The sequence below is a fragment of the Oncorhynchus nerka genome, linkage group LG12, assembly GCF_034236695.1.
Source record: "Oncorhynchus nerka isolate Pitt River linkage group LG12, Oner_Uvic_2.0, whole genome shotgun sequence".
NCBI lineage: Eukaryota > Metazoa > Chordata > Actinopteri > Salmoniformes > Salmonidae > Oncorhynchus > Oncorhynchus nerka.
Window position 1 is genome coordinate 27,919,522 of NC_088407.1, and position 26,448 is coordinate 27,945,969.

General features: G+C 43.6%; 1 protein-coding gene across 1 annotated transcript in view; it reads right to left on the reverse strand.

Moving 5' to 3' along the window:
- Window positions 1–26,448, reverse strand: part of LOC115138075 (phospholipid-transporting ATPase ABCA1-like) — a 225,346-nt gene that overhangs the window by 21,027 nt on the left and 177,871 nt on the right. Inside the window, exons 42-48 of the mRNA XM_029674482.2 lie at window positions 26,311–26,431; window positions 19,852–19,914; window positions 17,047–17,153; window positions 13,361–13,502; window positions 12,241–12,375; window positions 7,015–7,118; window positions 4,093–4,185 (exon numbers count right to left, since the gene is read on the reverse strand). Coding sequence (XP_029530342.2) covers window positions 4,093–4,185; window positions 7,015–7,118; window positions 12,241–12,375; window positions 13,361–13,502; window positions 17,047–17,153; window positions 19,852–19,914; window positions 26,311–26,431 — 765 coding nt within the window. The remainder of the gene's footprint in view (window positions 1–4,092; window positions 4,186–7,014; window positions 7,119–12,240; window positions 12,376–13,360; window positions 13,503–17,046; window positions 17,154–19,851; window positions 19,915–26,310; window positions 26,432–26,448) is intronic.

Consider the following 26,448-nt stretch of genomic DNA (forward strand, 5'->3'; position numbering starts at 1 on the left):
TGGGGGGGGAAGACAAAGTAGCCCCGCCCATCATGCAGGTCAGTCTTTAATACCACTGCGTGACAGCGGCTCGCCACCTGCCTCGACCCCCTCCAGTCACACGCAGATGGAAATCTCCCCGTCTCCTAATCTGCAACAACTTGGGTAATCGTGAGATGATGCGTAAACACACCCCTCCCTCACAGCATGGCCGAGCCATTTACATAAACAAGAAGAAAAGCGATGCCATGCTTCCACAGGTAAATGTGGATAGATTACATTGCCGAGTGGTTTGCGCAGCTTGACATTAAAGATGGTCGATCAAACGCTCTGCTACCACCCTCCCCCTGTCCCTGTCTCTGCTACCCCCCCCCCCCCCACACACACACACACACTGGGGACACATTTCATGGGTGCGCGTGGCAGGGGGAAGAGTGGAAAGGAAAACAGCGGAGAGTCATTAACGGGGCCCACACCTCATGAAACATGAATTACATGAGCCGAGAAAGAGATAGCGACACTTAATTAGAAATTATTCACTGTGTCGCAAGAACTGAGCGATAGCATTTCAACAGCCACACCCCAAAAAACTCACGTGACCTAGAATTACTAACAAAAAAAACTGTCAATGCACATGTAACGTTTATCTATCCCCCCCCCCCCCCCCGGCTTTGGTCTATGAAGTGAAAGAAATGAGTGATTGATTGGCTGTGGCTGACAGCATAGACTATACAGTAGACTTGAGCACGGGTTAACCCATTCAGCGCCTCCCTCTTCCCTCTTTCCACATCCTGTAACTATACAGTGTCTCTCAAATGATTTAGGGCGGCCTCGTTGTCCCCGAAGATAGGCAGTCATTGACACAGGATCTGTCAATTACACCAACAGCTTGGAGAGACAGGTAAGACCATCGCTTTCTTCCTCTCTCCTTCTCTCTCTCCCTTTTCTTCTATCCCCCCTCGCTCTCTTTTCTCAGATTTAATGGCTACAGAGATGATATGACATCAACCCTCTTGATGGGAAATATCCTTGACACCCTTTGCTCATTTCAGCATCACACCTAACATAGGCATACATTCCCCCATCCCCTCCACCCATACTCGTCCTCTCCCCACTCTCTGACTTGTAAAATGGATCGCTCCGCCCCTCCCCCCCCTCGTCCCTTTAGTCTGTAATGTCCTCCTAGAAGATCACACGATATTGCTGTACTAATGTCAACCCCCCCCAGCCCATCATAATGGATGGCCCCACCCCCACCACCCTCATCACCATATGTGAGATGGCCCAAAAGGGGGTTGGCCTTGTGAAAATGTCAGGTGAATATCAGAGAGCATACTTAAGTGCCGGGTTTAAGGTCAGGGGGAGATTGGAGATGGAGCCTGACTAAATGTGTTAAGAGGCATGTATAAAGGCCATTACAGGACGGTAAAGATGGAAGAGTCAAAGAAGGATTTATTTTCACAAAAAAAAAAATCTTGTGGTTTAGAGCAGGAGTTTTTTAACCTTTTGTGTTATTGTTTATTAAATACACCACCAACAATCTTCATTTGAGCGACGTACGAACATTTGGTTGTTTTGAAACTAATTTCCTGCAAGTCTATGTAGCTTACCTAGACTATTGACATCTTTTAGATTGGCTTTTTAAGTAATAATAATGAATAGGGAAAATAGTCTCGACACGATTTCCCCAAATGTTAATCCGCTATTTTTTAAATAATTATTAGAATTTATATGAAACCTTCATTTAATTATACATATTCTTTTTTAAAGAAAGCGAATAGATAAATGATAGCGACAGAGTCACACGTTGCATAACATTTCTTCCCAAGCTATGTCCTGACTTTAGAATGTGTAGCTCAGCTTCTGAATGTCATAGAGATGAAGATATCATCGGGCATTTGACAGATTGTTTCCAGGAAAAAGCATCACGACCTAATGTGCCGTTATAGATTTGTTTAAACCATTGTGAATTTGTAAAAAAAAAAAATGCTTGGCCTGCATTGCAGAGCTTGACACATCACTACAGACCCGGGTTCGATCCCGGGCTGTGTTGCAGCAGGCCACAACCGGGAGAAGCATGAGGCGGTGCACAATTGGCCCAGCGTCCTCTGGGTTAGGGGAGAGTTTGACCGGCCGGGATGTCCTTGTCCTATCGTTCTCTAGGGACTTCTGTTGCAGGCCGGGCGCATGCACGCTGACACGGTCGCCAGGTGTACGGTGTTTCCTCCAACACATTGGTGCGGCTGGCATCCGGGTTAAGTGGGCATTGTGTCAAGAAGCAGTGCGGCTTGGCAGGGTCGTGTTTTGGAGGACAAATGGCTCTCGACTGTCGCCTCACCCGAGTCCGTACGGGAGTTGCAGTGATGGGGGACAAGACTGTAACTACCAATTGGATACCACAAATTTGAGGAGAAAAAGGGGTAAAAACATAAAAGGTCCCATGACCCCACCCCAGGAAACTTAGTTTGGGAACCCTGGTTTACAGTAATATGGATGAGAAGGATGCATGTTCATAAACATTATTTATTCATGTTTATTTAACCTTTAACTAGGCAAGTCAGTTAAGAACAAATTCTTATTTTACAATGACGGCCTACCCCGGCCAAACCGTTCCCTAACCCGGACGACGCTTAGTCATTCGATTCAATATGTGAATGAGGGGAAGAATCAAGGTGTGTTATTTACATAGATAGAACCCTAACTCTAACCCTGTACTGTAAAATACTATAATAGCAATACTTGTTTACTACAACATCATTAAAGGGGGAAAAAACAACATGCGGTATTAACATAATACATCAAGACTAATGCTAATGCACTCTATGGAATTGTAGGCTAATATTTGTTTACTTCACCATGTTGCATTGAATAAAGTTTATTCAATTTAAAATACATTTCACAGTGTTCATGGCATCTGAACGCATACATTGATATGTCCATTCTTTTTCCTCCAATCTCAGATTTCCCAAAGTCTCCGAAATGAGAACACACTCATGTCACAGCTAAGAGACGGAAAGGGTGGGTTGCTCCGTTAAGGCTAGACCAAATGTCCATAATGTTATTGAGAACTACCAAGAAATAATCACCTCTGATTTGGAGAAACACTGATGATGTACGAGTCATTATAAACTGGGTGGTTCAAGCCCTGATTGCTGATTGGCTGACTGCCATGGTATAGGGTAGCCTAGTGGTTAGAGCATTGGACTAGTAACCGGAAGGTTGCAAGTTCAAATCCCCGAGCTGACAAGGTACAAACCTGTCGTTCTGCCCCTGAACAGGCAGTTAACTCACTGTTCCTAGGCCGTCATTTGAAAATAAGAATTTGTTCTTAACTGACTTGCCTAGTTAAATAAAGGTAAAATAAAAAATATATATTATAATTCTAGCAATAAGGCACCTCAGGTGTTTGTGATATATGGCCAATATTCCACGGCTAAGGGCTGTGTCCAGGCACTCTGTGTTGTGTCATGCTTAAGAACAGCTCTTAGCCATGGTATATTGTCCATATACCACACCCCCTAGGGCCTTGTTGCTTAATACTGGAATCCCCTAGTACTGGCCTTCATAAAATACAGACAAACCTTGGATAGCATCATGCCTTTGTACTGTACATGTGAGTGCACCTAAGGCTAAAGCTCAATAGCGTTTCTGTATGTCACTCATTTCGCAGGGCTTCAGTATAGGTTGTTAAACACTGAGTGTGGAAAAACATTAAGAAAACCTGCTCTTTCCATGACATAATGACCAGGTGAAAGCTACGTTCCCTTATTGATGTCACTTTTAAAATCCACTTCAATCAGTGTAGATGAATTAGAGGAGACAAGGATTTTTAAGCCTTGAGATAATTGCGATATGGATGTGTGCAATTCAGAGGGTGAATTGTCAAGAAAAAATATTTAAGTACCTTTTGAACGGGGCATGGTAACTAGACACAACTCTGGTAAGCATTGGAGTCAACATGGGCCAGCATCCCTGTGGAAAGCTTTCGACACCTTGTAGAGTCCATGCCCTGACAAATTGAGGTTGTTCACTCGATGTACATTGCATTGGATTTTTCCCATTAAGAGCATTAAGGCTGCGGCCAAGCTGTTAGTGCCGCTGTCAAGGCCTCACCTGCTCTTAAGATGCTGGATGCTGCCCAGACACTTGAACTGTCCATTCACCATGATGGCCATGCGCGTGCATAGGGCCTCACACTCCTCCATGCTGTAAGAGACAAAGGGAGAGAGGTAGAGAGAGAGAGAAAGGTTCAATTGTGTACTATTGTTCTACTCTACACAAACGTTAGTCAAAAGACTTGCAGAAACAAAACAAGTGAGTAAGATTTTTTTTCTGGTTTGGTTGTTCTCCAACCCATGCTGCTCTTTTCAATTGACACCCAATGTCCTTTCCGTACCCATAGGGCTGACTACTAACATGCCATATGTGACCCATTTCAGGAAGCTAGGTGTATGTCGCATGTCACTACTTCACAGGAACGTCTTTTTTGAATTTTTATCAAAATATATTTTTTTGTTGTTGGTAGAAATGCCTTCTGGAACATGTGACCTTTCATGTGCCTTAATAACAAACTTGTATTCCATCTGTAAATACTAATACAATTGTTAAATTACAAGCCTAGTTGGTTTAGCCAGGAAAAGGAGGAACCTTCCTGCTAGCCATGATTGGCTGAGATATTGGATAGGCTGGACATGCCAGGAGATGAGTTTGGATTGGTCTGTCATGTCGCATACTTCTGTCTATAACGTGAGCTGCTCAGTATGTGTTGATAATCCTTTCTACCGCTGATTTTTTTTAAAGATATAAAGTTAGCCATTGAGAACTACAAAAGTTTGCAACTTTTCTCAACATCTTTGATGCCCTGAATTTAGCAGGCGTTCTCGACAGATCAATTGAAAAAAAGTTGCGATGGGCTACTTTCTGTACACGCCACGGTCAGTGTGAACCGTAGTGACTTGACAACGCTGGCCAAACAAGATGCAGCTACAAACCAAACAGACTTAAATGGTTCCAGACTGCCTTGAAGCGTTCATCCATGTATACGGGTAAGAGTCTAGCTACATATTCAGATACTATAGGTTTCTAATTTTGTCAGAACGTTGTTTTCATTGCAAGTTAAAGTGTACTGTTACTGGCTCACTAGCTAACATTATGTGTATGATCTGTGTAGTCATTTTATTCACATCAGAAAACTATTTGCATTGCTAGTTATAGCCTAATGTTAGCTAACTAGCTACCATTGAACCTAATTGGTTAGCTCTAGCTACTTACAGATTCATACCATAGCTATGACAATCCATTTGAAGTTGGTAGTAGTATGACTTGGGATCATGCCAGTTCAATGTTTAGCTACCTAGCTACATGTCTAAAGAAAAGACTCCACTCATCCAGTTGATTACATGACCTGTACAAAAGTCAGATTAGGATATAGGCCAAAGACTAGATAAAGTGTATTTTTACCTGGAGTTTTTCCTAATTGTAGGCTACTACTTTTACCACTTTTGGTATTGAAATCTTTGTTTGTTTACTACACTACTCACTCTGTTCAGCACATGGCCTCACATGTGAATCCTTAAAGAGATGGGTGGGGCTAAAGCTTAAGAGGGTGTGAACGATGCTGAATGGGTGTAGACAAAGAAGAGCTCTCCAGTAGGTACCAAAACATTCAAGGGCCATTTCCTCAAAAGTGGGGTTACGAGTTTATCAGCTTTCAATGTCTTATTGTTCCTCAAATGCAGTGTATGACATACCATCTCTAAGTCTCTACTTTTATCTAATATTAAAAACACCGGTATAATGTTGCTACGTAGGACAGAATCCAGGTCGTGGGTCACACATACTGTTCCTGTAGGCCCAAATCAATGCCTAAGAACATTCCAAACAACTGAGTCATCCGTGGGGAAGTGTGTTTGAGAATGCTAACTGCCAAATCAAGGCTTACTTGTTTATATATTGTATATATTTCCATGAAAGTTATCAGAATAAAGTCGACTCTATTCCACACAGTAAGAAGGATCTTATTGGAATACACTGCCCGTAAAATTCATGACCAATGTTCAAGTACTGTCTTTTTCCTTCTTTGAAGAAAAATCAAGACATATCTGGCCTGTCTTTGAAATATGCATGCCGCATCCACATTCCAGCTTTGTGGTAAATACTGCAGCAAATGGACAACTTTCAGCTGAATAATTATTTTAGCTGGGATTCGCTTCACGCTGTTCGTTCGGAGGCGGGGGGAAGGTGGGGGGCATGCGATGAGGGTCTAATTTTTCATGCCTGGTTCAGGTCCAGAGAGCAGGATGGTTGGCTCCCACGCTCTGGTGATCATTTTAGGACATCTCCTTTGACAGCCCTAGCTTAATTAGGGGGAGCGGAGTCGAACATCTGTACATTTTTGTTTTGTGTTTCAGCTGCCATTTTGGATGCAGCCCGATTCATTTCTTGCTGAGGCGGAGGCTTTGTATAGCTTTGCTGAGGGATGGAGCAATTAGTATTATGATAATGTAAAACCTGGCAAATGCACCGCTTGACCAACAAAAGCACCTGGTTGCAATATGGACGATTGGACGCAACTGAGCTGTGTACCAGCTATCACTAATACAACAAATGTGCTTTGTTCTCAGAAAAATAACACAATATGGAATGGTGATAATGGATTCACAAACTAAACTGTACAACGTTTTTCGTATCACCCGCTTCCATAAGAAGTTAAAGATTTAAAAACAATATTGCAGTTTGGAGAGAGAACACAATGGAGTCATGAATAAACATGAGTGCAGTGAAGTACTATCCATCTCATTGTTTGTTTTTAGTTCCTGGATTTCTTAGTTTGAGTTACAGTGTGTCATATTGGTAATTGTACCATTATCCACTCCACCTGGCCCATTCACTATAATTGTGTATACATACATTTGCACATATTAACTCTGAACTCAGATTCAAGAGCTTAAAGGACCAACTTACAGGAAGTTGCAAATTAGAGTCACACTCCCAAATCGAACTTGAGAGGTGCATTAAAACAGTAAGAGAACATACCTGTGTGATGTTAGGATGACTGAGCGTCCCTCTTTGATGACACTCAGGATGCAGTCCCACAGGAAGCGTCTGGCTTTGGGATCCATCCCTGTTGTTGGCTCATCCTACAGTAACGGGACAAAAAGCGTTCCCTCAACGTTTGACCTCCATTATGTTTTATGGTATCCCAATGTTATCACATCATTTCACATCTCTACTCTTATTCTCCATTCAAATGATCTCAATCTTACTTAAATGTTCCAGATCCATAGACAGATGATCTAAGTTTAAAAGGATTGTCCATTAAAAAAAAATGTATTTGGGTATTTTGTTCATTAGTCCATTAGTACAATCCCCCAAAATATTCAAATATTTATTTTGAGTGAATTATCCCTTTAAATGCTAAATCTGTAATATTTTATTTTAGTCAATAGTGATTAATAATATAAAATGGATTCTTAATGGCATGGTAGGCTGTTGAAATTACAGATTGGGCCTTTAACCCTCAGAATGTGTTCCTAAGGTCTCATATCCCTGTAGCCCCAAACTTTGACATCTCACAGCATTATGCTGCTGACACTAGACTGATATGCCCCTTCCAGTTGGAAGAGGACTACATTTAGACATGAAAGCACACTTAATGTTTCAAAGGCTTCTGCTACCAACACTAACCAGTGGAATCAAAGCAGTGTAGAGGAGCTTTGGAATTGGGGAGGCTACATGGGGAGAGCCGAGGGCATCAAGCACTTTCAGACCCAGCCAAACAAATTCCCAGGGGACTTCTCTCTTACAGACATTGTGAATGCAATATGCGCGGGCGCACACACTTTCTCATTCCCCATTCCCTTTCTCTCTCCCCGGGCTAGTCTGTCCATGGACGATTAGAGAGAGACAGGACTCAGTCCATTGCCTGTGCTCCAGCTTCGCTCCTACACTGCCAGAATCCCCCAAATCCCACCAGGGATCTCCATCACCATGCTGACGGTGTCCCTGTGCAAAGCCGACATGGCGGTGCCTTAAGGCAACCAAGCAAGACTCAGTGTTCTACCTGCCACACAAATGGAAACTCACGCTAACACTACATTATCCGTCTGTCTCAAAGTTACGAGCCAGGGTTACCAAACAACTGCAAGTGAACTATCTGTCTGAATGAAAACTAGCTTCTACACTGTGTTGGAATATGAAATAGAGGATCTTGTGTAGGTAGGTAAGCTACATGATGTACATACAGTACCAGTCAAAGGTTTGGACACACCTACGCATTCAAGGGTTTTTCTTTATTTGTTACTATTTTCGACATTGCAGAATAATAGTGAAGACATCAAAACTATGAAATAACACATATGGAATCATGTAGTAACCCAAAAAGTTGTTTTTATTTTTTATTCTTCAAAGTAGCCACTCTTCGCCTTGATGACAGCTTTGCACACTCTTGGCATTCTCTCAACCAGCTTCATGGGGTATTCACCTGGAATGCATTTCAATTAAGAGGTGTGCCTTGTTAAAAGTTAATTTGTGGTATTTCTTTCATTCTTAATGCGTTTCAGTTGTGTTGTGACAAGGTAGGGGTGTTATACAGAAGGTCTTTTACCAAATATAGGGCAAAGTCCATATTATGGCAAGAACAGCTCAAATAAGCAAAGAGAAACAACAGTGCATCATTACTTTAAGACATGAAGGTCAGTCAATACGGAACATTTCCAGAACTTTAATAGGGTTTTAAGTGCAGTCGCAAAACCCATCAAGCGCTATGATGAAACTGGTTCTCATGAGGACAGCCACAGGAAAGTAAGATGCAGAGTTACCTCTGCTGCAGAGGATAAGTTCATTAGCGTTACCAGCCTCAGATTGCAGCTCAAATAAATGCTTCTCAGAGTTCAAATAACAGACATCTCAACATCAACTGTTCAGAGGAGACTGTATGAATCAGGCCTTCATGGTTGAATTATTGCAAAGAAACCACTACTAAAAGACATACATTTAAGAAGAGATTTGCTTTGGCCAAGAAACACAAGCAGTCATCATTAGACTGGCGGGAATCTGTCCTTTGGTCTGATGAGTCCAAATTTGAGATGTTTGTTCCAACCGCTGTGTCTTGTGAGATACAGAGTAGGTGAATGGATGATCTCTATAAGTGTAGTTCCCACCGTGAAGCATGGAGGAGGATGTGTGATGGTGTGGAGTGCTTGCTGGTGACACTGTCTGGGATTTATTTAGAATTCAAGGCACACTTAACCAGCATGGCTACTACAGCATTCTACAGAGATACGCCATCCGATCAGGTTTGCGCTCATTTGTTTTTCAACAGGACAATGACCCAAAACACATCTCCAGGCTGTGTAAGGGCTATTTGACAAAGAAGGAGAGTAAAGGAGTGCTGCATCAGATGACCTGGCCTCCAAAATCCCCCGACCTCAACCCAATTGAGATGATTTGGGATGAGTTGGACCGCAGAGTGAAGGAAGAGCAGCCAAAAAGAGCTCAGCATATGTGGGAACTCCTTCAAGACTGTGGGAAAAGCATTCCTCATGATGCTGGTTGAGAGAATGGCAAGAGTGTGCAAAGCTGTCATCAAGGCAAAGGGTGGCTACTTCAAAGAATATAAAATATCTTTGATTTATTTAACACTTTTTTGGTTACTACATGATTCCATGTGTTATTTGCTAAATACGGCTGCTTGAATCCTGACTAGAACCAAAAAATCTGATCATACTACTCCAGTGCTAGCCTCCCTACACTGGCTTCCTGTTAAGGCAAGGGCTGATTTCAAGGTTTTACTGCTAACCTACAAAGCATTACATGGGCGTGCTCCTACCTAGCTTTCCGATTTGGTCCTGCCGACCATACCTACACACACGCTACGGTCACAAGACGCAGGCTTCCTAAATTCTAAGCAAACAGCTGGAGGCAGGGCTTTCTCCTATAGAGCTCAATTTTTATGGAATGGTCTGCCTACCCATGTGAGAGACACAGACTCGGTCTCAACCTTTAAGTCTTTACTGAAGACTCATCTCTTCAGTGGGTCAAATGATTGAGTGTAGTCTGGCCCAGGAGTGTGAAGGTGAACAGAAAGGCTCTGGAGCAACAAACCGCCCTTGCTGTCTCTGCCTGGCCGGTTCCCCTCTCTCCACTGGGATTCTCTGCCTCTAACCCTATTAAAGGAGCTGAGTCACTGGCTTACTGGTGCTCTTCCATGCCGTCCCTAAGAGGGGTGCGTCACTTGAGTGGGTTGAGTCACTGACGTGATCTTCCTGTCTGGGTTGGCACCTCCCCTTGGGTTGTGCCGTGGCGGAGATCTTTGTGGGCTATACTCAGCCTTGTCTCAGGATGGTAAGTTGGTGGTTGAAGATATCCCTCCAGTGGTGTGGGGGCTGTGCTTTGGCAAAGTGGGTGGGGTTATATCCTGCCTGTTTGGCCCTGTCAGGGGGTATCATCGGATGGGGCCATAGTGTCTCCTGACCCCTCCTGTCTCAGCCTTCAGTATTTATGCTGCAGTAGTTTGTGTCGGGGGCTAGGGTCAGTCTATTTCTGGAGTACTTCTCCTGTCCTATCCAGTGTCCTGTGTGAATTTAAGTATACTCTCTCTAATTATCTCTTTCTTTCTCTCTCTCAGAGGACCAGAGCCCTAGGATCATGCCTCAGGACTACTTGGCATGATGACTCCTTGCTATCCCCAGTCCACCTGGCCGTGCTGCTGCTCCAGTTTCAGCTGTTCTGCCTGAGGCTATGGAACCCTGACCTGTTCAACTCTCTAGAGACAGAAGGAGCGGTAGAGATATTCTTAATGATCGGCTATGAAAAGCCAACTGACATTTACTCCTGAGGTGCTGACTTGCTGCACCCTCGACAACTACTGTGATTATTATTATTTGACCATGCTGGTCATTTATGAACATTTGAACTTCTTGGCCATGTTCTGTTATAATCTCCACCCGGCACAGCCAGAAGAGGACTGGCCAACCCTCATAGCCTGGTTCCTCTCTAGGTTTCTTCCTAGGTTTTGGCCTTTCTAATGAGTATTTCCTAGCCACCGTGCTTCTACACCTGCATTGCTTGCTGTTTGGGGTTTTAGGCTGGGTTTTCTGTACAGCACTTTGAGATATCAGCTGATGTAAGAAGGGCTATATAAATAAATGTGATTTTTCATAGTTTTGATGTCTTCACTATTATTCTACAATTTAGAAAATCATACAAATAAAGAAAAACCCTTGAATGAGTAGGTGTGTCCAAACTTTTGACTGGTACTGCACATATAACATTAAACAGCATTACAAGGGATCTGAAGGATTTCCTTTGTCATGACTGTCTTTCTGAATTCATGAATTAATTAATGGGTGGGTAGAATGGATGGATGGATGAGTGAATTACTTAATATTTTAGTGGTATAATAGTAAACATTACATTTGCCTAATCAGGCGTGTGGGTGCAATATTTTAGTGATCGTATTTTCATGGAATCAGTAAGATTTTGAAGTGACTTGGCAGGTCCCAAAGTTGGTCCCTCCTAATGAGGCTGTGCCATTATAATACGTTTTCAACCCTCTCCATGGCCAGCCTGCTTTACAAAGTCAGTTAATTAAGGAACACACTTTGATTAAGATGCCATTTTCTTTCTGTGAGAAACGCTTAGCTAGCATATAGCCACCGACTCTCCCTGTTCAAACCAATCCCAGTATAAGGCTTTAATTCCTGCAAACAGCGTTACGTACGCTTTAAATTTCCAAACTTTTAATGAATTAAAAGGTGACCGGATGGCGATGCGACTGAAATACAGCCCCTTTTTTTCCCCTCTACTAGTAATTGACTTATAATCCCCAAGGAAATTCATTAACAATTTCTATGTTGAATCCAGGATTTGTTATGTTGTCAAGCAGGCATACATCCTCTAATTGGTTCTCTCTCCTCTTCGCTGTACAAGGAACCAAAGTGGAATCCAATCTAGTGCTAGTTGGCTAAAGCATTTTGGAGTTATATCAAAAGTGATATTCTTGCACCCCGAAAAAAAGATGAAGAAAATGTTGAATACATTTTTTTCTGCCCTCACTGAAAGCTTAATCACTGCTCAGGACAGAACTTCGGCAATATAAATTGAACCATAATATTGAATGTGATCTGTAAAATATCTTAATAAAGTGTAAATACAAGCTAGTAGGCGTTTATCATAGACCCATATCAATAGTGTTATATCAATGATCTCAAAAGGTGTTCATAACATTGTCATAAGGCAATAATAAGGCTGTCATCTTACCAGGAAGACCACAGGAGGACAGCCAATCAAAGCCATGGCGGTGGAGAGCTTGCGTTTGTTCCCTCCACTGTAGGTACCGGCTGACTTGTTGGAGTATTTGACCAGGCCTAGCTTCTGGATGCCCCACTCTGCCACCTAATAACGAAAACACAACACGAGAAAACATGTAAATATATAATTACAAATTGTATTTTTGTGACAGTAGCACAACAATCCACTTTGGTTTGGGCTGTCTAATGCTGGCATTCTGCTCTCACACCCTCCCTCGCTTCCTTTCCCCTGGCATGAGACATATGCATGCATGATGGTTGGCATCGCCACAGGACCTTTTTCAAGGCTGATATGCTGCACTGTGGGTTTCTGGGCCACATCACAAGCTAAGAAATAGTACTAGCCAGCAGGAACTTATCCAGTATTCACCCCCTAGCGATTCTCCAATCCCTATCCTCAGGTACCCCCAACCAAATGTATTGTATGCGGGCATGTTTTCATTCCAACCATCCAGACATTCATTTACTCCCTATATTGACATGTTGGTGGACTAATGATGTGGAAATGACACCAGCTCCCCGGGGCTCTCCCTGGAGCCAAAATGGCCACCACAAAGCAAAACTCAGCAGACCCAACGGAACAGAGACCAGAGAAACTGGGTCCCTTGGCCTAGTAGTGTGAGATCAAAGGCCTGGGCGCCTGGGCCTGAGGCTGAGGCCACTGGCAAGTTGACCAGCCAACTTTCTTTTGATCTTATTGTTGCTGAGGGGGCTGTGGAGAAACTGGGGGCCCATGGTGGGGCGGCCACACTGCTAGGCATGCTGGTGAATAATGTAAAGGAATTACCCATGGCCAGCTCCTCTAACGAGAACCTTATGTATTACATAGGTCATCGACTTCAGAAGTTATTCATCACTTTGACCAAGCGCAGTGTGCTGTCTATGTCTGCACTTTCTTTTACGGTTGGAAGTGCAGGTATTGTATGGGGGGGAAGAAATGTCTGAAAGGATATGAAGTTCTTTGTTCTCGTCCGTCATCATGGCAACTGTATACCTTAGGAATCAAATGGTGTTGCCTGGTACATGAACAGGAAATTACATCATTCAGGTCAGACAAGGGGAAATGTTACCATGGGGACTTCTTTCTCCGGTACGCCTCGTAGTCTGGCATAGAACTCCAGGTGCTCTCGTCCGGTGAGAAGGTCGTTGAGGGCGTCAAACTGTGGGCAGTAGCCCATGTTCTGGTGAACGTCCCTCATCTCTGTCCGTATGCTGAGAGGAGCATCATGGAACATATACTCAGACACATACGGTAATGATTAGGATAACTCGACAACATCATCGACATTATCAACAATAACACCATTTACATGATGAAGATAGTGATAATGAAGATGAGTGATCCAACTGTGTCGTCACCATCATCCCTATACAGTAGGTACTGTCTTACATCCACCGATTCAAATAATTCCCCTTTTCTAAAACTCAACACTTGGGTAATACTGTCGTTTTCAGAGAGAAAATATTACCATTATACTACATTTAGGAAATCAATTAGAGTTTTCTGGAAGTCAAAGACGTACAGTGTGTATGACAAGTGCTCTGTATAGTGTATCTCACAGAGGCTGTGTGAAAAGAAAAGGCCCTCACGGAACACGTTGATCCATTACCAGAATAAATATCACCACTTGGTTAACCTCTTGAACCTATGGGGGCGCTATTTCATTATTGGATAAAAGAAACGTGCCCGTTTTAAGCGCAATATTTTGTCACAAAAAGATGCTCGACTATGCATATAATTGACAGCTTTGGAAAGAAAACACTCTGACGTTTCCAAAACTGCAAAGATATTATCTGTGAGTGCCACAGAACTGATGCTACAGGCGAAACCAAGATGAAACTTCAAACAGGAAATGAGCAGAATTTGAGGCTCTGTTTTCCATTGTCTCCTTATATGGCTGTGAATGCGCCAGGAATGAGCCTGCCCTTTCTGTCGTTTTCCCAAGGTGTCTGCAGCATTGTGACGTATTTGTAGGCATATCATTGGAAGATTGGCCATAAGAGACTACATTTACCAGGTGTCCGCCCGGTGTCCTTTGTCTAAATTGGTGCGAAATCTTCAGCTGCAGGCATTTTCCCATGGGATTCAGAGGAGAAAGCACACTTCCACGAACTATATATCATCGAAGAGATATGTGAAAAACACCTTGAGGATTGATTCTAAACAACGTTTGCCATGTTTCAGTCGATATTATGGAGTTAATTTGGAACAAAGTTTGGCGTTTTGATGACTGAATTTTCTTTTTTTTTTGGGTAGCCAAACGTGATGTACCAAACGGAGCGATTTCTCCTATACAAAGAATCTTTTTGGACAAACTGAACATTTGCTATCTAACTGAGAGTCTCCTCATTAAAAATATCCGAAGTTCTTCAAAGGTAAATTATTTTATTTGAATGCTTTTCTTGTTTTTGTGAAAATGTTGCCTGCTGAATGGTAATGCTAAATGCTACACTAGCTATCAATACTGTTACACAAATGCTTGTTTTGCTATGGTTGAGAAGCATATTTTGAAAATCTGAGATGACAGTGTTGTTAACAAAAGGCTAAGCTTGAGAGCTAGCAGATTTATTTCATTTTATTTGCGATTTTCATGAATAGTTAACGTTGTGTTATGCTAATGAGCTTGCGAATAGATTTACACTCCTGGATACAGGTTTTTTTCGTAGCTAAACGTGATGAACAAAAGGAGCGATTTCTCCTAAACAAATCATCTTTCAGGAAAGACTGAACATTTGCTATCTAACTGAGAGTCTCCTCATTGAAAACATCCGAAGTTCTTCAAAGGTAAATTATTTTATTTGAATGCTTTTCTGGTTTTTGTAAAAATGTTGCCTGCTGAATGCTAATGCTAAATGCTACGCTAGCTATCAATACTGTTACACAAATGCTTGTTTTGCTATGATTGAGAAGCATATTTTGAAAATCTGAGATGACAGTGTTGTTAACAAAAGGCTAAGCTTGAGAGCTAGCAGATTTATTTCATTTCATTTGCGATTTTCATGAGTAGTTAATGTTGTGTCATGGTAATGGGCTTGAGGCTGTAGTCATTATCCCGGATCCGGGATGGCTCGACGCAAGAAGTTAAGAAAACTCTCCGCTTTCCACACGTTGTCTGGAGCCAAACATGAGGAACAACACCGATGTTTAATTTGCATTATGTATGCTTGGGCCCAGGTGACTTTTTTCGACAAACAATATATGTAATGGAAAATGAACAGCGTTTTGGGGCATATCGTTGCTTGTCATCTGTCATCTCAAAGAAGAAGATAAAAGGCAGCTAAACTTGCATATTGCAAAGGAATGCTTCCTGTCTAAAAAGAGTTTTCGTTAATCTGCCTTACACAATATGTAAAACTATAGAAGGAGCATGACAATTTGGATATCGGTTGGAGGAGGGAGGGACTGAAAAAATGCTGTACTCTTTTATTTGGAGAGAAAACGAGGTTTTCCCTCTATTTGTTGTTCCACACTGCTTAAACAGTCACTCTCTCATCCTACCAGGAACGTAATGAGGCGAAAACAGAGGGTGGTCATACTTCTGTTTTTCTTTCCCTGAAGGTCCAAGAGATCACCGCTGGCAACATTAATCAACATTAACGTTGGCGTGTTTTGCGCCATCTCTTTGTTGAACACAAAGGAAATGATCCGTTTTTATAAATGAATAACTATGGCAACACAAACCAGTGGAGACCGCAGTGAACTAGTATCCATCCACCGATTGCCTTACATCGTTTCCATAGAGATGATTACTTCATACGGAGAAGAGGGAGATGTTTTTTCTCTCTAAATATGAAAGAACACGCCCCTTTTTGAGTGTACAAGGCATTTTTTTTGTTTATTTGGGTGGGTGTGTGTGTGTGTGTGTGTGTGTGTGTATACAGTGTACGTGTGCCCCTGAGCCTCTGTGTGTGTGTGCGTCTGAGTCTCTGTGTGTGGCAGGAGGGACAGAAAACAAGAGTGGGAGTGAGGGAGAGGGAAAGAGAGAGGGTGTGCAACAGAATTAAATATGTGGGAGATGGAGAGTGGAAGAGAGAGAATGGGGAATGTGCGAGACAGCACGTTGAAAAAATGAACAAGGACATGAGAGGACTGGAGTTGAAACGGACGAGAAAACAGAATGTACAAGAGAGGTCGAGACGTCCAGAGGGAGCGAGAGGAAGAGGGAGAGAGCAAAACCCAAAGTGAGTGAGAGCAAAAGTTGCTGAGAAAGAGTAGGACTGTGTCCCAAATGGCAGCCTATTTACTGCATAGTGCACTCATTTTGACGAGAGCCCTATGGGTCCTGTTCAAAAGTAGTGCACTATATCGGAATAGGGTGCCATTTGGAATGGGCCAGCCAATGGAAACTAGGAAAGTTAACAAAACTCCCTTAGCTCTATTCCATAAATGCGCTGCATGGTCATTCCGACATCTGCAGTGGCCGTAGAGCATTTACGGTGATACGGCCCCTGCAGAAGTCCGGGCATTCATGCTTCTTGCACTTGGTAGAACAGCACAGAGCTGATGTGAAGGAAGTCATGTCTATACAGGACCTCCCGCCCCCACCTCCCGTCAACCAATCATGTCAATGTGGAGCTATATGGAGCCCTCTGCATTGTTAAAAATGTAAAAGGCGCTTGACGATGTGGTACTGAGCTCAATTTGTGTGTGTGTGTGTGTGTGTGTGTGTGTGTGTGTGTGTGTGTGTGTGTGTGTGTGTGTGTGTGTGTGTGTGTGTGTGTGTGTGTGTGCTATCAGCCAGTGGCTCCTCCTCACCTGTATCCGTTTAGGAAGGCCTCCCCTCCGGAGATGGAGATGTCCCCCGTCAGCATCTTGAAGGTGGTGGTTTTTCCTGCCCCGTTAATCCCCAGAAGTCCAAAGCACTATTAACACACACACACACACACACACACAGAGAGAGTGGAGCTCTCATTAACAACGAACATTGGAGGAAGAGATCCCAGACTTCCAATGGAGCATCTCATTATGTAACAAAAACCATTGGACGAAGATGATTCAAAGAATAAGATGCTCTACTCTACCGTAACCCTTTATTGAGGTAAAGGTATTGGTTGTTGATAATGTAGTGTGAATCATTTCCTGACAGATCCAATAAATGGATTCAGTCATTCAACATACATGATTGGAATAGCACTTTTGGTACTAGCCTGTTGACTTACTTAATATAATCGTATTGTTTGTGCTGTAGGAACTGTGTGTCGTAAGAGGCAGTGCCTGCATCACCGTGTCAATATTATCTGAGTTATCCACACATTGAAACAAAACAAATTGACAGGAATTTATGTACACAATTACATATGGCCGTTCAGTGTCAACATTGAGTGTCTTACATTAGGAATACCACTCATACATTCAACTGTCCACACATGACACACACACAAACACATTAAGATGCAAAACACACCACTCACCTCAATCCCCCACTACAGCCACCCCCCCACATACAAACACACCAGAGCATTCTGAACACCATTCCCCCTTCTTTCCCTAACCACTTATCATAACACTCTTCCTCTTTCTCTCTCTGACATAGACTTCTTCTTCTTCTTCTTCTCTCTCTGACAGAGCCCTCTTCTTTTCCTTCTCTGACAGAGCCCTCTTCTTTTCCTTCTCTGACAGAGCCCTCTTCTTTTCCTTCTCTGACAGAGCCCTCTTCTTTTCCTTCTCTGACAGAGCCCTCTTCTTCTCCTTCTCTGACAGAGCCCTCTTCTTCTCCTTCTCTGACAGAGCCCTCTTCTTCTCCTTCTCTGACAGAGGCCTCTTCTTCTCCTTCTCTGACATAGCCCTCTTCTTCTCCTTCTCTGACAGAGCCCTCTTCTTCTCCTTCTCTGACAGAGCCCTCTTCTTTTCCTTCTCTGACAGAGCCCTCTTCTTTTCCTTCTCTGACAGAGCCCTCTTCTTTTCCTTCTCTGACAGAGCCCTCTTCTCTCTCTGACAGAGCCCTCTTCTCTCTCTGACAGAGCCCTCTTCTTCTCTCTCTGACAGAGCCCTCTTCTTCTCTCTCTGACAGAGCCCTCTTCTTCTCTCTCTGACAGAGCCCTCTTCTTCTCTCTCTGACAGAGCCCTCTTCTTCTCTCTCTGACAGAGCCCTCTTCTTTCTCTCTGACAGAGCCCTCTTCTTCTCTCTCTGACAGAGCCCTCTTCTTCTCTCTCTGACAGAGCCCTCTTCTTCTCTCTCTGACAGAGCCCTCTTCTTTTCCTTCTCTGACAGAGCCCTATTCTTCATCTCTCTCTGACAGAGCCCTATTCTTCATCTCTCTCTGACAGAGCCCTATTCTTCTTCTCTCTCTGACAGAGCCCTCTTCTTCTTCTCTCTCTGACAGAGCCCCCTTCTTCTTCTCTCTCTGACAGAGCCCCCTTCTTCTTCTCTCTCTGACAGAGCCCCCTTCTTCTTCTCTCTCTGACAGAGCCCCCTTCTTCTTCTCTCTCTGACAGAGCCCCCTTCTTCTTCTCTCTCTGACAGAGCCCTCTTCTTCTTCTCTCTCTGACAGAGCCCTCTTCTTCTTCTCTCTCTGACAGAGCCCTCTTCTTTTCTCTCTCTGACAGAGCCCTCTTCTTCTTCTCTCTCTGACAGAGCCCTCTTCTTCTTTTCTCACTGACAGAGCTATCTTCTCTCTCTGATAGAGCTCTTCTCTCTCCTGGTCAGGTCACCCTACTGACCATACCTACCCGACCTAACCTACCCACCCAAACCACAGTACCTACCCACCCACCCTAACCTACCTAACATAGCATACCCTACTTACCCAACCTAACCGACAGTACCTTCCCACCCTACTCTACCTAACCTAGCATACCCTACTTACCCAACCTAACCGACAGTACCTACCACCCTACTGTAGCATACCAAACTTAACCAACCTAACCAACAGTACCCACCCACCCTACCCTACTTAACATAGCACACCCTACTTACCCAACCTACATTAACCTACAGTACCTACCCACCCTACCTAACCTAGCATACCCTACTTACCCAACCTCATCTACAGTACCTACCCACCCTACCTAACCTAGCATACCCTACTTACCCAACCTAACCGACAGTACCTACCCACCTTACCCTACCTAACCTAGCATACCCTACTTACCCAACCTACAGTACCTACCCACCCCACCTACCCATCCTAACCTACAGTACCTACCCAACATACCTCACACACTAACCACCCTGCCCAACCTAACCTACCCAATGAACCATTGAGTTTATAGATCCATTCTTGTTTCCCTACCCTGTCCTGTGAAAGTGTGGTGGCAAGACGAAGCTGGGGTGTAAATAATGCATGAAACAAACTTTGAGATTCAGTCATATTCCGCTGGCATTTACATTCAGTTTGGGGTAAACAGGGCGAGGAGAACACACCCCTCCGCGCGTGTACGTGTCAGCATCGGAGATCCTGTTGAAATCAAAGCGTTCTGGCATGTGAGTGTTTGTGTATGAGAACGAGAGAGAAAGTGAAAGAAAGCGGGAGAGAAAGTATTGAGCATGAGATGGATCAGGGATTTTTTCCCTTGGTATCAACTTATTTGTGTGTGTGTGTGTGTGTGTGTTTGGCTCACCTCTGCGGCTGGAACGCCCACACACACCCTGTCCACAGCAGGAATCTTCTTCCCCGAGTACACCTGCAAGGAACAGACGGCATAATTAATCAGAGGGAGGTAAGAGGCGAGGGAACGAGAGGCCTCCCTTCTCTGGACACGGATCCCAATGGCATTCTATTCCCTATACAGTGCAGTACATTTGACCAGAGCCCAAGTAGTGGACGAATAAGTAGGGTGCCATTAGGGAAGCAGTCCTAGCCTCAGGTGGAGTCTGCTACTCACTACACACTGTTAATATTCATTATACCTCAGATAAAAATAACCTTCATCAACTAGTATTTCGTGCACACCACCTATCATGTCTTTCAGCCCATCTGACTTTTTCTTGCCTGCCCCAAATGCAATAAGTTGGTTTGCAATTCAGAACAATATAATTACCCCTGCCCCTCCCCACAAAAAGCCCAATCGTAGCATATTACCGCTTTCAAAAACAAAGAGACATGGGGCTGCTTATAGTTGGTTAAAATCACATGACACACAACAGATGAGGTCATCAGTGTCTCCGGGTGATGTCATCGGAAACACTTATCTTCTATCGTTTTGGCTACAAGACATAGAAACCCGTCGTTTTCTTGTGGTGCTGGAGATGCTGAATTTGATGTTGAAAAAAGGGGAATTTCTCTTTAATGCACATAACATAAGACAGTGGATAAAGGCGTGGAATAAGAACATTAGACTGCATACTTGGGCCTATGGGACCATCTGAGGCTCAGTCAGGGACGGACTTATTGATTGGGAAGCCCCCAGGCAGAGGCCAGTCTGAGGCCTGATGGTACTGTAAGCCTACCACTGGGCTCAGTAACCCATTGACAGTTTACACGGAGAGTACAACAGTTTGGTATTCTCCGTAGGATTCCGACTCCCGCCTAGATCTTGTAGAAAAACTGCAGATTAGAATGTATCTGGGTTTCACTGCTTCTAGCCTGCAAACTAACTCTCCATTTTGTGTTTGAATTGAACAGTTTTTTCTTCTGCTTCACGAGCAAATATCAAATCTCAGCCGCAGAGGTGCAGCCCAAGCAGGCTACTCACTCACCTTCCTTCAACAAGTCAAAATTCTCGAGTCCGGCATCACCGACGCTGCTGTTGCGAGTAGTGGTAAACAAACTGACACTTAGACTAGTAAAATGGGTTCGGGAGTGTACAAATAACGGAGCAATTGTCAACTAAATGAAGCACTTAGCATGTCATGCAACATTTCCACCTTGGGCCGACCACGAGGAGCGAGTTTGAAGTGGTTTCAAAGGGAAGTTAGATGTATTTTTCGATGTAAGAAAGAAAAAAAAACAGAAGCTTGACAAGGTTCTTGGCAGGTCTGGCAATTGAGATCTCATTCAGCACTCGACAGGAAGGACGGACGCAGCTCTACTCTCCTTGGGGGATGAATTCCAGGATAATTGTGTCATTTGTATTTCTGTCTACCTCTTCTCAGGTCTGAATCATACAGCCCTAGGTAAGAGACCCACGGGGGCATAATGGCATACTGTAATGACATCATTATGGTCGATAATTGATGTCTGCTCTGGTTGTAAAGAAGTCGGGGACCATACGCACATCAAATGCTCTGCTGGTCTATCTGTCTGCCAGCCAGCCTGTCTGTCTGCCCATCCATCTATGTCTATCCATCTACAGTATTTATATCTACAGGATCTATCTATAGTATTTATAGCTCTATGTGTCTCTGGATTTTCCTCTGACCAGCCCTTTCCTATCCATGTAATGCAGGTGCTATGAGTTAGTAGTACAATGGACATGAGGAGTAAATGCATGTTTTATGTTCACTTCCTGGTCATTGCTATGTTCAAATGAGTATATGACTGTGGGCAGGCCAGGGTATGTTAAAAGTGTGCATGAGCCGACTCTCTGGATTTATGAGACATCTTTACAATTCCATTCATCTTTGGAAGAAGGTACTTGAATATCGAGTGAATATCGGGCCATGAAACACCTACTTACACCAAGTCTTTCTCTTCCTGGTCAGCGTGTGTATTCAGAGCAGTGCCAATGGGGCCAAAATTAAGTTACAACCTTTTGGTGCAGTGAAACACTTGGTTTGTAAGTAAATGATGAAGAATCAACTTCAACTGCACTCTAGTAGCCAACCCTTCACCACTCTTTCAACGGAGGTGTTCCAAGTGGTACCCTATTCCCTTTAGAGTGCACTACTTGACAAGGGCTCTGGTAAAAAGCAGTGCACTATATAGTGAAATAGGGTGCCATTTGAGATGCAGAGAATGCAACCTCGACAGCAAGAGTCCCCCAGAGTTCAAGTTCAAGGCTGACAAACAACAATGTCTTATTCATCGCCGTGATAGCGTGTCAATTGTGCACCATGTTTGCTTAAAAGCCCTGGGGGCATGCACTATTGTTGGGGACTTGGAAGTGCTACTCCCCTGGATTGCATGCTACTTTGTGGTTAGCGTGCTGCGCCACAGCACTGGTACAACACTAGTAGACACGGGTGGAAGTAGTAAAAGTTCCTATCCTAAGTTCCTATGCATAATAGCTGCCGTGGTGGTAGCGAGGGGGGGCCAGTTAATCAGACGAGACAGCTGAGAAAATCTGATGCTGCTCGACGGACCACACACACATGGTTTAGAGAGGGCAAGGATTTTCTGTATTTTCTGACCCCCAACAGCTGGGGTCACAAGCCTGGCTGGGAGACACAACACAAAGGGCTAAACTAGTGCTTAACTTTTTTGTGAAACGCATGATATTAAAGGGTCATTACACTTTCAAATGAAAGTATGTCAGAGCCTTTCAGACCTCTAAATTATTCTAATGTCAAGATGAAATCCCGTCCCACAACATCGACATTAGTCTACTTTTGAGGTCTGAAACCATCTGACTAACTTGAATGTATTTGTGAAATGTCTAAGTTGTTGTTGTTGTATTAATATCCTGTTACCCTTCTGTAATTGACATTTCACAGTAAAAAGTGTGAACAATGGTCACCACCCGCACACAAACACTGCCAGATCACATAAATACTTTATAAATCAGAAATAATAATACAAGTAATTATATCCAAGGTAAAATCGAAATGCTGCTAGTCTTACAGTATGTATCTGCCAAGCACTGAGCTCAGGTCCTAATATGGATACCGTATTCACATGACTCCTATAACATCAAACAGCTGTCACAGGCAGTGCGACATAAGAAAGTTTCTCTCCTAGTTTCTGAGTGACTGGAAGGTCACGTTAACAGCACGGGGCGTGTTAGTGCTAACTGGCGGACGTGCTGTCATAACGGACCCCATCGATTACGCCGCCGCGGTAACAGCTAACCCAGAGGTTAAACTAACCCATGAGGCAGCCGCAGCTGTTGTTGGGAGGTAAATGGTTCTTCCTGAGTGAAGGGAGAGAAGGAGGAGGAGGCATTTGACAGATGATTGATGGGCTGTCAATCGCTTGAGAGACATGCTCAGATTTATGGCGAGACCAAGGCGGTGCGGCGGTTGAGGTGGGGCACTCATTGATCAATTCGTTATCTGCGCTCTATGGCTGGATTGCACCAGTTGTGGTGGGAGGCGATGGGAGCACTCTCTGTATCTTCCAACCGATATAAATCAAAACATATGTTGAGGCACCTTGCAGAACTTTGTGGTTTTGTGTTGTTCTCCGCATGTTTCAGTCTCACTGTCAGTACTACAATAGCGAACCCAAAAACAGATGCATGACAACAAAACGGATGGGTCTATAATTGTTGTGACGCTCACCACTTCCCGTTTGACAATGGACGTCAAAGGTGAACCGTACTGTACATACAGTTGAAGTCAAAAGTTTACATACACCTTAGCCAAATACATAAAAACTCTGTTTTTTCACAATTCCTGACATTTAATCCTAGTAAAAATTCCCTGTCAGAAGGTCAGTTAGGATCACCACTTTATTTAAAAAATGTGAAATGTCAGAATAATAGTAGAGTGAAACATTTTGGGTAGCCTTACACAAGCTTCCCATAATAAGTTGGGTGAATTTTGGCCCATTCCTCCTGACACAGCTGGTGTAACTGAGTCAGGTTTGTAGGCCTCGCTTTTTCAGTTCTGCCCACAGATGATCTATAGGATTGAGGTCAGGGCTTTGTGATGGCCACTCCAATACCTTGACTTTGTTGTCCTTAAGGAATTTTGCCACAACTTTGGAAGTGTGCTTGGGGTCATTGTCCATTTGGAAGATCCATTTGTGATCAAGCTTTAACTTCCTGATTCATGTCTTGGGATGTTGCTTCAATATATCCACAGAATTGTCCTGCCTCATAATGCCATTTATTTTGTAAAGTGCACCAGTCCCTCCTGCAGCAAAACACCCCCACAACATGATGCTGCCACCCCCGTGCTTCACGGTTGGGATGGTGTTCTTCGGCTTGCAAGCCCCTTTTTCCTCCAAACATAACGATGGTCATTATGGCCAAACAGATCTATTTTTGTTTCATCAGACCAGAGGACATTTCTCCAAAAAGTACGATCTTTGTCCCCATGTGCAGTTGCAAATCGTTGTCTGGATTTTTTATGGCGGTTTTGGAGCAGTGGCTTCTTCCTTGCTGAGTGGCCTTTCAGGTTATGTCGATCTAGGACTTGTTTTACTGGGGATATAGATACTTTTGTACCCGTTTCCTCCAGCATCTTCACAGGGTCCTTTGCTGTTGTTCTGAGATTGATTTGCACTTTTTGCACCAAAGTAGGCTCATCTTTAGGAGACAGAACGCGTCTCCTTCCTGAGCAGTATGACGGCTGCGTGGTCCCATGGTGTTTATACTTGTGTACTATTATTTGTACAGATGAATGTGGTATCTTCAGGCGTTTGCTCCCAAGAATGAACCAGACTTGTGGAGGTCTGCAATTTTTTTGGGCTTGGTTGATTTCCCCATGATGTCAAGCAAAGAAGCACTAAGTTTGAAGGTAGACCTTGAAATACATCCACAGGTACACCTCCAATTGACTCAAATGATGTTAATTAGCCTATCGGAAGCTTCTAAAGCCATGACATTATTTTCTGGAATTTTCCAAGCTGTTTAAAAAGGCACAGTAGACTTACTGTACGTAAACTTCTGACCCACCAGAATTGTGATACAGTGATATAAGTGAAATAATCTGTCTGTAAACAATTGTTGGAAAAATGACTTGTGTCATGCAGAAAGCAGATGTCCTAACTGACTTGCCAAAACTATAGTTTGTTAACAAGAAATTTGTGGAGTGGTTGAAAAACGAGTTTTAATGACTCCCACCTAAGTGTATGTAAACTTCCGACTTCAACTGTAGCTCTAAGCTAACTTATCACAGGTTACAGAATGTGAAACAAGACGAGACCTTATGAAGTTACTTTGTCTGCTGTGGGCGGCAATACATCATCCAGTCCCGACTGTTTTTTTTCCAAAGCTAGATCGTTAATTACCTCGGAGTGTGAGTGAGTGTATCCATGAGAGATTGAGAGGGGGAAAGATGGAGTGGGTGAGATGGCGCGAGATGACAAGGGAGGGCTTGAAGAGACGTCAAGTCTGGACAGATGTCGACGAAGGGCTGTTTGCCGCGGCGACGCTTCCTGCCAACGCGAGCTCAAGAGAAGAACATCTGGCCTCGGCCAGGGTGTTAATCTGGGCGTGATTAAGTGGCCTCCGTTACCCAGCATGCCGTGCAGCACTCGCATGCTCACTTGCCGAAAAACCTTTGAGGGAGGGGGGACGAGAGTTGTTGGGTTTAGCGGCGAGAGAGAGAGCGAGAGATCTCATCAGTGTTGCCTCACAGAAAATCCATACCCCTTCCCTTCCTTCACACACTTCTCCCCACACTCCCAATGTGTCCGTGGAGTGTGGAGTGACTACAGCTGCACCTCGCCAGCCTGCATCATACTGTGACAGATTAACGACACCCAAGTATCAAAGGAAAGGGAGGAGGATACCAACAGACACAGCTGGGGTAAACGTTCAGAACTTCAGAATATTGCAGATAGAAATGTAGCATAGAAACCTGTCATATGCTACATAACAGGAAATATAGTATACTTACTTTCTAGTGTTCTTCTGATTTCTTATTTTTTTATTTCTTGTGTCTTTTTATTCTACCTTATGTTATTTTTAGTATTACATTGTTATAGATTACTGCATTGTTGGGGTTACAGCTGGCATGAAAGTCATTTCACTATTCATGTGACATTGAAACTTAAAATCATATTTGTTAGATTTTTTTGTAATGTTATGTCCTGAACAGACCCTAGGCCTTGAGCATTGGGACCCCTGGATCATATTCACTAGGAATAAAACAGAAGCACAAAGGCTGAAACTGAGAGGACCTACCTGATCTTGTCCAATAAGAAAACACTTTCTGTTTTCCATTGGGAAATGTTTCGCTACAGCATGCACTAATGAATATAACCGTGACGTTGCTACCACTAAGTGTAGTAGTAAACGGTGGTACTGTACCTTAGAAAGATCGCAGATTCTCAACAGGTCTTTCTCTGAGCCACCTTTATGGATGCGTGCACGTTCCCGTGCCACGTCCACATCTTCGTCCTCCTTGGAGAATGACTCTCCAGAAATCAGTCTGGTGAAAAAGAAGGA